Here is a 14,635-nt window from a genome sequence, read left to right on the forward strand (position 1 = left end):
TTGTTGTTGTTAGGGCTAATGTTACTGTCCCCAGTACAACAACAAAAAATACTTATATTTTGTCCTTGAAACATTTTAATTGAAATACTGTAAAATTTCATTCATTCCTATGGAGGACTCCTCCTACTTGGGAGTGCCAAAATGGCCGACCAGTGGCTTCAATGCCTCTCAATGGCCAATGCATATCGTCATAAATCCAGGGTTTATATACGTCATTGGACGCGACAGAGGGGTTTCTCACTTATCAGTTGTAACTATGAGTGAGTGAGTGACCTTCAGTGTGTAGCCAACCCTCATCATATCCTCACTGTGTCATTCACTACAATCAGCCCGGAGCCTCTGTGCACCTCTTAATGGTTCGTCTGCTGTCCTTCACACACGGTAGTGGTAATTAAAACCAAGAAATGAATCAAGCGATTGTGTAATTATTATGTTAGTTTAGCAAATTAATCATGTATGCTATTTTTCAACGATTGTTTATTTCCTTCGTCTCCTGCTGCACAGTTGTTAATGTGAAAAGATGCACTGCAGCGAAAAGAACACACACGTACAGGAAGCTGCACACAGGATATCTATAGTTGTGGTTGTTGTTCGAGACAGATGAGGCACTTTCGATTTCACACTAAACTAATTAGCATCTTTCATACTGTGGGATCTTTTTAAGTTTTGTCCTTTCACTATCAAACAAATTCAACATTGTCTTAATTGATTGTTCACTCAAATCAATGTCTTCTTTTTTGGGAATCTTGGTAGAATCTTTCTCCTTTATCTCTTTACATCGTCAGCCAGCAGTATAACTGTGTGTGTGTGTGTGTGTGTGTTGTAGTGAGGAGCTGGGAACGTTTATGGAGAGCCAGGGGGCCAGTATGCCGGGCATCCTGACCCTGACCACCAGCCTGAGTAAACCCTTCATGAGGCTGGACAAGTACCCCGTCCTGCTGCAGGAGCTGGAGAGACACGTGGAGGTACAGAAGGCCTCATCTAGAGCCAACATGGAGGGCAGTTGCTTAACTCTCTATAGGCCCATCTATGGAACCATATGCAACTGAAATTTAACTCGCCTCCACTGTCCCAGATGGCACTCCGCTTCAATCCTCAAATACCATTGATATACCATGTTTTGATATCCCTCCCAAACGTCTTAATGTAGTTGGATTACTTTTTAAATTATTTTTTACATCCACCTTTATTCAGGGGTGAAAGTATATTTAATGTCTTACTGGTACGGTACTCCGTGTGTGTGTGTGTAATAGCCTAGGTGTAATCCTAGAATTACATATAGAATCCCTATTCATTTCATATGATCTCTGTGGGCCTAGTAGGCTTAGTAATGAATTGTCATAACATTTGGCATATATTACATTTTAATGTGGCATTAACACACTCAGTCATGATGTCTTCATCTGATTGTCGAACAATCACATGAAAAAGGTTCTCCTGTAGGCTACCTGTGCACGTTCGTCCACTCACAAAATAATTCCAGCATCCGAACATTGCACTGTGCGTGCGCCCACCATTTGATGAATGGAAAGGGCCTTCTGTTACAAAACACCTAAACGTGTATTGTAATTACATTCTGCGATGGTCATTAGACTACACGATGGATGCGTCCCCTGCTGTCTGCGCACGTCTCTGTCTCGGCCACTCGTCTTCACCTTGGCAAAATGGAAGTGTTCTCGTCGAACCACTATGTAACCCACTTATTATTTTCCATTGACTCCGTACTGGCTTACTTTCACCCCTGCCTTTTTATAAGGTGTTGTGTATAAAATCTAAGTTATTTAACATTTTTTTGTTGTTGTTGACTGTCTTGCAGGAGGCTCACCCGGACTACAGTGACATCTTGAAGGCAACGGTGGCCTTTAAGAGCTTGGTGGTAGGTACAGAACCCCTGTGGTTCCTCGTGCAATGTTAATGTTGGCATGGTCCATAGAGATGAACCACGCGCATTGTAGAATCTTACTAGTCTATAGTAGCATCATCTATTCTATATTACTAACACACTACAGAGAGAGAGAGACAAGTCACTGAAAATTATCAGTGAGTACATTTACATATACAATAATAATTGAATATTAAACGGATTATGGCTGTAGGCAAATTATGAAATAGTCATGTAAACAGGGTACGGTGTTTATCCTCATCGGCGTAAGGTCAAAATCTAATTAAACACATGCCGATTTTGTAACACCTGGGTTTCTGAGCAATCTTTTGAATGATTAGGACATGTAAACAGCTTAATCAGCGTTCCAGCGGTGTATTTGATCTGTGCATGTGCCAGGACCAGTAGCACAGAGCCTTCCTCTAACGCTCGAGTGAAGTGAGTTCAGAAAAACTGAAAATACGCATCTTAGAAATAGTTTTCGCATACACACGTTATATGTCTGAACTCCGAATCAAAAAGCTTTCGCAAAAATAACATGGTCAATGTGGCAGGTTTTATTTTGATTGCCAATTTTCTGCATTTCTCAAAAGTCCCATCAGGTAGCCTGATTTCAGATGTGTCCATGTAAACAGGATTATTATGGACATCGTTATTCTTGCCAAGCATGTAAACGTTTTAAACAAACTATTATATTAACCTTACTATCCACAATAATCGCATTATTGTGTGCATATAACCGCGCTCAGTGTCTTCATGCAGGCACATTTTCATTGTATGAAATTAATAAAGGCTTATCTGAAGATGGGTCAATGTTTTTTGTATCTAGTTCTTATGTTGCCAAACTGAGGGGGAGGAGCATCACACGAGACAGCCTTGCATAATAAAGGTCAAATAGGGGGTGCTTATATTAACCTGTGTAAAAGGGCAATGATACGCCCATCTCTGCAGTTTTAATGAAGAAAATATATTGCTTCCTGTGTAATATGTCCTCAGTGAAAAGCTTTTTCCTAAGGTGGGTTGTTACTGAAATAGCAGCACAGATTTTGAAGACGAGCGTTAGATGAGAGTCAATACAAGGTGTCTGTTGGAGAAATAGTTTGAGAGGCAGTTTCCACTGTGGCTGAGAGTACTGTAGTCTCTTGAGGTGTCTGTGTGAGATGTGTGCTGGGGCGTGTGTTTGTGCTTCCCAAAGGTTAACTTGTTCTTTTGGGTCACCCAGGCCTATTTACATACGCTCCTGCTCTTTATGTCTGAGTCAGAACTTGGTGGATGTTGCTTTGTCATTTTGTCTTTGTGAGAGGGGGAATCCCCCTTCTGGTCCTGTAAACTGTTCTCTGTAACTCACCTTTGCGTGAGGCACAGTTATGTTATACCTGTTGCAGTAATGCCGTATCATGGACATTTTATATTACAGAGTTACTAGCTTTGCACTAGTGCAAATGGCTATTTTATTGTGTGTCTGTTTCCATCACACACTAACAGTGTCTCATATGCACTATACATTAATTGACACCTCTCCCTCTCATTTCAGACCCAGTGTCAGGACCTGCGGAAGCGTAAGAACCTGGAACTACAGATCCTGTCAGAGCCAGTGAGAGGCTGGGAGGGAGACGGAATGAAGTCTCTGGGTCACGTGGCCTACATGTCCCAGGTGCACATGCAGAACGGGACCAATGAGGTGAGAGCAACAGATGCAGGTGTCCTTATATGCTGAACTAAGATCAGTCTTGCATCCCCCCCCCCAATGGTTAATGTTAGGATTGGGGGCGGTAAGCTAATCATAGATCTGTGTGTAACGGCAACTATCCAGACGGAGCGCTACAGGCAACCTCCGAGAAGGTCAAAGTTCAAATGAACGACTCCAATGGCTCCTTTCACAGCCATGTGGTTGAATGGATATTAATGTTTTGAGCAGCATGAATGTGTGCTTGGGCAAAGCAAATAACGGGAAAAGTGAGGTGGACCAGTTACTTTTTATGCTTGACAAACAGGAAGTAAAATTGTTGCTTGTTTGTTTACTCACAGGCTTAGAATCGATCCAAGGACTTATTTCCCCTTTCAGAATTGTAATATTTCAGCACCTGACGACTTTATTCGGAGCAGATAAGTTTGTTTCCGTCCAACACGTTCTGGAGATGAGTCCTATATTGTTATTGCCACCGCCTCTCCCACATTAAGCCAATCTTATTCAAATATTTGAATTCATTATGAATCAGAAACCACAGACTGTAGAGTGAAAAGTCATCCCCCTGTAGTGTGGTTTCTGTGTAGGGGTCGAATATGAGGATCTGAGGGCTGAGGGGAACAAATGTCTGGCTTTGTTTTAGTCTTATTGAAGCACCAACCAACATCTATCTAACATATTTCAAACAGATAACCTGTTTTCTTTACCTTTTTAAAGCTGCAATATGTAACTTTTTGGGTGACCTGACAATATTCACATAGAAATGTGAGTTACAAATCTTTCATTTTCATTGAAAGCAATTCTAAGAAGTGGTAGATCTGTTCTATGTGAGCTTTTTCTTACTTTCGGTTTTGTAAACTAGCTTCAAACAGCTGAAAATACAATATTTTTGATTGTGGAAAAAAATTATGTATTTCACAGCGGTTTAGATGGTACAATGATTTTTTACACTATATTCGCTTGCTCTGTCACATAAACTGAAATTTGGCGAATGATTTAGAATTTTAGCAACACGGGAAATGGTAGAGCAATTTCTGCATAGTGCATCTTTAACTTAGCTGAAATATTATGATTTGTGGATTCATAAACTACCATATTTCTCCCCAAATATCATCGACGCAACTGATTTTCACGTCCCTTTGCCAGAGTTCTCAAACACTCATCTCTGTCTGTGGGTGTCAATGTGTGTATTTGACACACAGCCATGTCTGATTCTTTCATGCTGTATCTGTGTTAATGTGTGTTCTCCATAGGAGAAAGAGGAGCGCTATCTCATGATGTTTCCCAGTGTGCTGGTCATGCTGTCTGCTAGTCCGCGGATGAGCGGCTTCATATACCAGGTAACCTACGAGCACCAGATGTGTGCCCTCTAAATGTGTCCCAGGTGTTTCCCAAGTATCTGTGGCAGTGTGTCACCCCCTCTCCTCCTCTCTCTTTTCCAACAGGGAAGGCTGCCACTGACGGGCTCCACGGTATCCAGACAGACAGACGACACAGAGAACGGCCACTATGCCTTTGATATCACAGGTACAGTAAATTAATCTCAGAGGAGATGGAGAAAGACCGGAATACTCTATAATGTGCGGCACAATTATTGAAAGGGCCGTATCATACACAGGTCCTGTTGAGTAGATTGGAGGTCACTGGTCCGTAATCATATTCCTATTACATCAGTGGGTTGTAGGCTATTAATGGCCGTTTGCGCCTCATTTAAGTGAACCAATGGAGTATTTCTTATATAGCATTCCTTTGATAAAATAATATCAAGCTGCTTTGGCAGTCATTCTTATTCCAGTCCCTTCAGTACAAACTCTGGCTGTGTAAACCTTGATTTAATGTCTGGTTAAACGATTTGGGACTTATGACATTCACTGAGGGGGAAAGGAAACGATCCGATCCTAAGTGAGTTATGTGAACTATGAATCATAGTGTTTATGTAATGCTTTCTTTTAACATGACAAGACTGCTGGGAGAACCACTCATCAGAGTTGTTTTATTTACTTGCCACTTGACACATGCTATGATATATGCCGAGTTCAAGACAACTGGGAACTCTGAAATAAACGAGCTCAGACTGGGGGAAAACTGGATTTGAACGGTCATCCAACTCGGAATTCCAACTCTGGAACTCGGGCCTCTTTCTAGGAGCTCCTACTTTCCGACCTGAAGATCGCTGACGTCATGATTTGACCTCGTATTCTTCAGAGTTGCCAGTGGTTTTGTACTGAGGCTTACTTGTTTTGTAACCATGACACCATGATCCAGTTTGTCATCCAGTCACGACACTGTGCCATGGTGGGCGTTTATGATTCATGTCAGACTTGTGGGCTTTAACGAAACATCTCGCTAACAAAGTGTTACCCGTACCTAACTTTAGGTAGCTTAGCCTGGAACTTCCCCACAAAGTGCAACCCACTGAAGTGTATGTGTGTGTGTGTGTGTGTGTGTGTGTGTGTTGCAGGGAGCATGTTTGATCGTGTCACAGTGATCTGCAGTAACCCCCAGGAACTGCAGGACTGGCTGGACCATCTCAACGCCTACACCAAAGGCGGAAGCCCTGTGGGCACCATAATCAGGGTAAAGACATGACACACACACGTGTTCATACACACGCAAGGAGAGCACACTGCATTATTTATTGTTTCAAAGATACAGGAAGTGCTGTTGTGTGTAGAGAATGTGCACTAAACAAAATGGTGTATTTCCCTTTAGACATGGCCAGTGGTGTCACAACGTGCACACCACTCCACACGTAGCTAGAACTCACACTGAACTATGAACTGCCACTGCACTTCACACATGGCTGGCACTTGCATTAAACTTCCATCACACATCCCCTCTTTCTGACTGTGGCTTACCTCTGTGTATGGATGATATAGAACGAGGGGGGGAAACCGGTCAGTATGGTGGGCACTCCCACTCACCAGTCCCACCTGCCCATCTTCAGCACCCCCAGCCAGGCCAATCGGGGACCACTGGAGCCCCCCAAGACCACCAAACCCTGGTCCCTGAGCTGCCTGCGTCCCGCCCCGCCCCTCAAGCCCTCTGCTGCACTGGGCTACAAGGAGGTAGGCCAAACCAGATTTATAGTCCATCTATCTCTGGGTTCTTCACTCTTGATTCTGGAGAGCTGCAGTGTGCGCAGCTCTGTAGCCCAGCACTAACCCTCCAGATTGTTCTTATCGAGGTCTGGAAGAATAGTTGATTACTTGAATCAGGATGTTGGGCTGGGCTAGGACAAACGCCTGCACACACTAAGTTTCTTCAGGAGCTGGGGTACAGAACACTGCTTTACGTCTCACAGTAACTTGAATCTAATAGGACTATGGAAAAACCCTCTGGGATATAGCTCTGTTTGTGTGGGCAGAGTGCTTAGTAGATGAGTAGGCAAACGGTGCTCCCGGAAGCTATAGGATGACCGTGTAGTGGAGGGGGGGGGGGGGTGTATTCGTGTTTAGTAACCACATTAGTTCTGGTAAAGACTTGTCTTTGAGTGGTGTTTGACCTGGTGGTTGGCTGCAACAGATACAGCTGTGGTCATTGTGAGATGAGGGTGAGCTAGTATGATCAAATGTTAAAGTTCTCTCTAGTTCATTCCATTTCCATTTATTTAGCCAGAATAGTCCTTTTTAAAAAATGGCTATAGTTTTGCGAGTCCTGACATCCATTTAAAAAAAAGCAGACAAAAGACGTTACATACATGCAATAACCAAAAATGGGTTATGTGTGGTGCGCTTGAGTGCGACAGTTCATCACTGAGAATTACGCACCATGCTCTCTGCCCCCAGGGTTAAAGCAGCTAATAACTGGGACTCCTTCTCTACCCTTTTGTATAATGCATCCATCTCCCCTTTAACTCTCTCCTCTACCCTGTTATATTTTCATCACTGTTTTCTTCACACTACAGGATGGGGGGGGGGGGGGGGGTACTGAAATGTTCACTGTTCATCTACTTCTATCAAAATTCTCAAAGAAAATTCTCTCTCTCTCTCTCTCTCTCTCTCTCTCTCTCTCTCTCTCTCTCTCTCTCTCTCTCTCTCTCTCTCTCTCTCTCTCTCTCCCTCTCCAAACTGGCTTCTATAGAGAATGTCTTATATATTGAAGGTAAGGCTAGAACTATCTATCTCTCTTACTGTGTGGATATGTGTGTGTGCTTGTTTGCGCCCTTGGCAACACATTGCTCTGTTTTCCTCTTCCTCTGCTGTAAGCTGTTGGTTTCCTGTGTACTCTGCTGCCTTGTCTGTCTTTTATCCCCCGTAGTCACCCAAAACCTCTGGCAGACGGTCTACCTGAGATCTCTATCTGTTTTCTAGGTAACAACAAAGCCCGATTTCTAGGTAACAGAAAGCCATACTTGTACAAGTGGAATTTGACGCAGAAACACTCATTCCCTTTCCAGGTTTTCAAAATAGAATCGTTTACAAATAGAATACAAATGAAAGGATTACATTGAATTATTCATTGTTTCAATTAGGATCTTCATCTTTGGCTCGTTAATGGTGAAGGATATCCATTTTAGCTGACATGACATCATAGGCCACACCGTTTGCTCCAAGTGTGTGACGTGTGTGCTGGAAATCACATGTTAATTAATGACTCAGAGAGGACAATTTTGTTTTTTAAAAGTAAACTGTTTAAAATGACACCAGGGTCATGTTCATTAGCCACCAAATGGAAGAAACCTGACTGAAAGAGGGAGTAACTACTTAGACTTGTTCAATAAGAAACGCAACATGAAAAGAAAATTGGTGTGTCCTACTGAACATGACCCAGGTTTCTTTGGTTTTTTCCGTCCCATGCTTATGCAATATGTAAGACTTTGTTCGACCTTGTTTGTTTTTGTCCATGGTGGCAATGTGTGTTACTGTAGGCTTACAGTTACCGTTGTCTTTTTCCCCTGGCTTGACGACGTTTGTCACTGTGTACTCTACCCTGCTAACACTTCTCCCCGACTCCTACAGGACTCAGGTAAAAGTCCGAGGCCCATTAAGAAGTTCCTCCCGAAACGCAAAACGGAACGAAAACCTTCCGACGATGAGTTCCTCCTGCGGAAAAGTAGGTTTGATCATTACACACTATTATGTATAATTTCCTAGTGTCCACATGTGTTGCCACCAAGGAAAGCACAGATTCACACTCTGTGTGACAAATTCCACCCGCCACCTAACCAATGACCAATTTCTAGCTCTGTGAATCAACACAATGTAATTCTCTGCATATTAGCTCAAACGTGTATCTCATGCGGTTGATGGTAACTCGCAGTCGGTGCCTTCTCAAGGTGAGATTGAAAGTCAGTTACTCATCAAACACATCCAGCTTCTTCTTATTAGTGTTTAAAGTTGAACTCGTACCCAAATAATGTTGTAATGTAAATTCGAGGGGGGGGGGGGGGGGGGGGGGGGGAACACCACCTTGTATCTCAAACAGACTGTTTCAAAAATGCTTTCTGTTTCCTCGTTTAACATGACGTAACATTGGTTTACTTGTTGTCATTAATATATTTTTCATGACCGGCATACACCCACACAATTCTGTTGTTGGGGTACGCCCACACCGTTCCAACACAGAAAAGCTGCTTTATAATATGCTTAATTGCCATTTCTTGGAAGGAAAACTGTTTTGCTCATGTTATGTTGAAATAAAAGTCATATTTCATAGACATCTGGAAACACTGGACTGTTACTTTAAATTGCATGGAACGATGAGAGGGAAATGGACCATCGGTAGCATAAACCCATAGAGATGCTGCAGCTAAATCTGTTGGACCTGACTGTCAGTGGAATGTTGACGGTTTGAATATAAAGTCAGTTGTTGTGGTGCAGAAGGCACCTGACCCATTTCCCCCTGCGTGCCTTTGATTGACAGGTACAGCTGCTCTGGAGGAGGATGCACAGATTCTGAAGGTGATCGAGTCCTACTGCACAGGGGCCAGCCTGCATCAGAACAACACAGGTGAGACGGAGTGTGTGTGTGTGATTGATGTCTCTTTTTTTTCAACCTGTCAATCAAAACAAATATATAGTTGAAGTCGGAAGTTTACATACACTTAGGTTGGAGTCATTAAAACTCGTTTTTCAACCACTCCACAAATTTCTTGTTAACAAACTATAGTTTTGGCAAGTCGGTTAGGACATCTACTTTGTGCATGACACAAGTAATTTTTCTAACATTTGTTTACAGACAGATAATTTCACTTATAATTCACTGTATCACAATTCCAGTGGGTCAGAAGTTTAAATACACTAAGTTGACTGTGCCTTTAAACAGCTTGGAAAATTCCAGAAAATTATGTCATGGCTTTAGAATTTTCTAATAGGCTAATTGACATCATTTGAGTCAATTGGAGGTGTACCTGTGGATGGATTTCAAGGCCTACCTTCAAACTCAGTGCCTCTTTGCTTGACATCATGGGAAAATCAAAAGAAATAGGCCAAGACCTCATAAAATAATGGTAGACCTCCACAAGTCTGGTTCATCCTTGGGAGCAATTTCCAAACGCCTGAAGGTACCACGTTTATCTGTACAAACAATAGTACGCAAGTATAAACACCATAGGGCCACGCAGCCGTCATACCGCTCAGGAAGGAGACGCGTTCTGTCTCCTAGAGATGAACGTACTTTGGTGTGAAAAGTGCAAATCAATCCCAGAACAACAGCAAAGGACTTTGTGAAGATGCTGGAGGAAACAGTTACAAAAGTATCTATATCCACAGTAAAACGAGTCCTATATCGATATAACCTGAAAGGCCGCTCAGCAAGGAAGAAGCCACTGCTCCAAAACCGCCATAAAAAAAGCCAGACTACGGTTTGCAACTGCACATGGGACAAAGATCGTACTTTTTGTAGAAATGTCCTCTGGTCTGATGAAACAAAAATAGAACTCTTTGGCAATAATGACCATTGTTATGTTTGGAGGAAGAAGGGGGAGGCTTGCAAGCCGAAGAACACCATCGCAACTGTGAAGCACGGGGGTGGCAGCATCATGTTGTGGGGGTGCTTTGCTGCAGGAGGGACTGGTGCACATCACAAAATAGATGCCATCATGAGGTAGGAAATGTATGTGGATATTTTGAAGCAACATCTCTAGACATCAGTCAGGAAGTTAAAGCTTGGTTGCAAATGGGTCTTCCAAATGGACAATGACCCCAAGCATACTTCCAAAGTTGTGGCAAAATGGCTTAAGGACAACAAAGTCAAGGTATTGGAGTGGCCATCACAAAGCCCTGACCTCAATCCTAAAGAAAATTTGTGGGCAGAACTGAAAAAGCGTGTGCGAGCAAGGAGGCCTACAAACCTGACTCAGTTACACCAGCTCTGTCAGGAGGAATGGGTGAAAATTCACCCAACTTATTGTGGGAAGCTTGTGGAAGGCTACCCAAAACGTTTGACCCAAGTTAAACCATTTTAAGACAATGCTACCAATTACTAATTGAGTGTATGCAAACTTTTGATCCACTGGGAATGTGATGAAAGAAATAAAAGCTGAATTAAATTATTCTCTTTACTATTATTCTGACATTTCACATTCTTAAAATAAAGTGGTGATCCTAACTGACCTAAGACATGGAATTTTTACTTCGATTAAATGTCAGGATTTGTTAAACTGAGATTAAATGTATTTGGCTAAGGTGTATGTAAACTTCCGAATTCAACTGTATATTTGTCACATGCGCCCGAATACAACCGGTGTAGACCTTACCGTGAAATGTTGACTTACAGGCCCATAACTCTATTTATTGAACTGCATTGTTGGTTAAGAAAATATTTACTAAATACATTTTTGTAAAAATTTAAATAAAAAGTAACACAATAAAATAACGAAGCTATGTACAGGGGGTGCTGGTACCGAGTCAATGTGCGGGGGTACAGGTTAGTCGAGGTAATTTGTACATGTAGGTAGGGGTAAAGTGACTGTGCATAGATAATAAACAGCGAGCAGCAGCTGTGTAAAAACAAAGGGGGTGTTAATGTAAATAGTCTGGTTGGCCATTTGATGAATTGTTCAGCAGTATTATGGCTTGGGGGTAGAAGCTGTTAAGGAGCCTTTTGGACATAGACTTGGTGCTCTGGTACCGCTTGCCGTAAAGTAGCAGAGAGCACAGTCTATGACCTGGGTGACTGGAGTCTTTGACAATAGTTTATAGGTCCTAGATGGCAGGAAGCTTGGCCCCAGTGATGTATTGGGCCGTACAAACTACCCTCTGTAGCACCTTACGGTTGGATGCCGAGCAGTTGCCATACCAGGCGGTGATACAACCTGTCAGAATGCTCTCGATGGTGCAGCTGTATAATTTTTTGAGGATCTGGGGACCCATGCCAAATCTCTCCTGAGGGAGAAAAGGCGTTGTCGTGCCCTCTTCACGACAGTCTTGATGTGTTTGGACCGTGATAGTTTGTTGGTGATATGGACACCAAGGACCTGCTCCACTACAGGATCTGCTCCACTACAGGACCTGCTCCACTACAGCCCCGTCAATGTGAATGGGGGCGTGTTCGGCCCTCCTTTTCCTGTGTTCCACGATCAGCACCTTTGTCTTTCTCATGTTGAGGGAGAGGTTGTTGTCCTGGCACCACACTGCCAGGTCTCTAACTTCCTCCCTATAGGCTGTCTCATTGTTGTCGGTGATCAGGCCTACCACTGTTGTCGTCAGCAAATTTAATGATCGTGTTGGAGTCGTGCTTGGCCACACAGTCGTAGATGAACAGGGAGTACAGGGGGGGACTAAGCACGCACCCCTAAGGGGCCCCCGTGTTAAAGATCAACGTGGCAGATGTGTTGTTGCCTACCCTTGCCACTTGGGGGGGGCGGCCCATCATGGAAGTCCAGGATCCAGTTGCAGAGGGAGGTGTTTACTCCCAGCGTCCTTAGTTTAGTGATGAGCTTTGTAGGCACTATGGTGTTGGACACTGAGCTGTAGTCAATGAACAGCATTCTCACATAGGTGTTCCTCAGGTTTAGGTAGGTTACTTTCTAAATGTAATCAGTTAGTTACTAGTTACCTGTCAAATTGTAATCAGTAACGTAACTTTTGGATTACCCAAACTCAGTAACGTAATCTGATTACGTTCAGTTACTTTACTTTCTCCTTTAGGCATTAGAAGAAGACAATATATGTTACCAATTGAACAACATCTATTGCAGGATAAAACAATGTTAGTTTACATAGCTGGCCATATATGGATGTTAAATTTTACTTTGTGGGTTGGTTATTTGGCTTCTTCTAACCCATCACCTTCTACTACATATAGTAATACGATTAAATTAGATCTTTAGACTTTGGTTTATAATGTATCAGAATTCCAGTCATTCCAATAAATGTTATACCCCTTGATCTTCAAGAATAGGACTTGGAAATATGGAAGTATAGATTACCCAAAGTTTTTGGCTTATGCTGAGGTAAAACAATAAGGAGTTCGATCCATCAAACACATTTGGTGTGTCATCATAGTGGTCTCTGACTTGTGGTCAGACACGCTCAAGTGAAACTTATACTTGCGCCTTTTTTCAATGTTGATTGGAATGTCATTGAGAAAACAGAAGTGTCAAAGATTTTTTTCAAACATCCTTTCTGAATTTAAAAGTAATCCTCGAAGTAATCTAGTTTTTCAAAAGTATCTAATCTGATTACGTTTTTGCTGGTAACGTAACGGTTACTGTTTTTTTTGTAATCCCTTACATGTAATAGATTACAGATTGTGTAATCAGTTACTCCTCAACCCTGGTGTTCCTTTTGTCCAGGTGGGAAAGGGCAGTGTGGAGTGTGATTGAGATTGCTTCATCTGTGGATCTGTTGGGGTGGTATGTGAATTGGAGTGGGTCTAGGGTTTCCGGGATGATGGTGTTAATGTGAGCCATGACCAGCCTTTCAAAGCACTTCATGGCTACCGACGTGAGTGCTATGTGGCGGTAGTCATTTAGGCAGGTTACCTTCGTTTTCTTGGGCACATGGACTACGGTGGTCTGCTTGAAACATGTAGGTATTACAGACTCGGTCAGGGAGAGGTTGAAAATGTCAGTGAAGACACTTCCCAGTTGGTCTGCGCATGCTTTGAGTACACGTCCTGGTAATCCGTCTGGCCCCGCGGCTTTGTGAATGTTGACCTGTTTAAAGGTCTTGTTCACATCGGCTACGTAGAGCATGATCACACAGTCGTCCAGAACAGCTGGTGCACTCATGCATGCTTCAGTGTTGCAGTAACTTACCTCAACACGAGCATAAAAGGCATTTAGCTAGCCACGTAATACATATACGCGTGTGTGTGTGTTATACAGACAAATAGTTTTCTTCAACACATCCAAGATGTGTGTGTACCGCACCTTTTAATGGCCCATAGATAGACATGGCAATGACAAAGGCTTACTCGCGTGTGTGTGTGTGTGTATTGTGTGTATCTGCAGCGGTGAGGAAAGATTCTGTCCCTCAGGTCCTGCTGCCGGAGGAAGAGAAGATGATGGTGGAAGAGATGAAGAACAACGGTCAGACCATCATAGAGGAAAAGTAAGACTGCCGTCACTCAGGAGAATAGACTCTTATTAGGCCATTACATTACTGTGTATGCACATGGATCTGCAGTTAGTTATCGTTCAGCCGGTCGTTTCAACACATCTAATCCGAAGCTTTTTCAAGGATACTGTAGGACACTAGTATTTTATTTATCAGTTAAAATTGAGAAATTAATGTCTTTACGTGATGACCTTGAAGTGTTGGCAAAACAGGGGTTTTGTCTTGAATGTTGAATAGCAAGAAATTGTGGTCAACATTGAAAAGCATGAAATTGGGACTTAACAATTTAACAAATATTAATGTTCAACTACCGCGAACACTCAAATTCCAAAGCCTTTATCATATTGTAACATGAAAATAATTTGCTATTGTCCGGCTTTCTGATAACCTTTTGTTTCTTGACTTGCAGGAGTCTGGTTGATGCGGTGTACGCTTTAAAGGACGAGGTCCATGAATTAAAGAAGGTAAAATAACTGTTGATCTAAAACTCACTCTGACACATTTAAAGTCTGACAAGCCATTTTGTTCAGGAGCGTCGGTGTTGTGGTTTATGTGGGTGCG

At 42.6% G+C, this 14,635-nt stretch overlaps 1 protein-coding gene across 2 annotated transcripts in view; it reads left to right on the forward strand.

Moving 5' to 3' along the window:
* Nucleotides 1-14,635, forward strand: part of LOC120048145 (rho guanine nucleotide exchange factor 6-like) — a 28,265-nt gene that overhangs the window by 12,328 nt on the left and 1,302 nt on the right. The window contains exons 10-21 of one of the 2 annotated variants that reach the window (XM_038993879.1): nucleotides 827-965; nucleotides 1,817-1,876; nucleotides 3,417-3,563; nucleotides 4,823-4,909; nucleotides 5,015-5,096; nucleotides 6,031-6,146; nucleotides 6,449-6,637; nucleotides 7,653-7,673; nucleotides 8,531-8,624; nucleotides 9,435-9,521; nucleotides 13,969-14,068; nucleotides 14,484-14,538. In XM_038993879.1, the coding sequence (XP_038849807.1) occupies nucleotides 827-965; nucleotides 1,817-1,876; nucleotides 3,417-3,563; nucleotides 4,823-4,909; nucleotides 5,015-5,096; nucleotides 6,031-6,146; nucleotides 6,449-6,637; nucleotides 7,653-7,673; nucleotides 8,531-8,624; nucleotides 9,435-9,521; nucleotides 13,969-14,068; nucleotides 14,484-14,538 (1,177 nt within the window). The remainder of the gene's footprint in view (nucleotides 1-826; nucleotides 966-1,816; nucleotides 1,877-3,416; nucleotides 3,564-4,822; nucleotides 4,910-5,014; nucleotides 5,097-6,030; nucleotides 6,147-6,448; nucleotides 6,638-7,652; nucleotides 7,674-8,530; nucleotides 8,625-9,434; nucleotides 9,522-13,968; nucleotides 14,069-14,483; nucleotides 14,539-14,635) is intronic. The other variant, XM_038993880.1, reaches the window with a different exon arrangement.

Source organism: Salvelinus namaycush, chromosome 5 (genome assembly GCF_016432855.1).
Source record: "Salvelinus namaycush isolate Seneca chromosome 5, SaNama_1.0, whole genome shotgun sequence".
Taxonomy (NCBI): domain Eukaryota; kingdom Metazoa; phylum Chordata; class Actinopteri; order Salmoniformes; family Salmonidae; genus Salvelinus; species Salvelinus namaycush.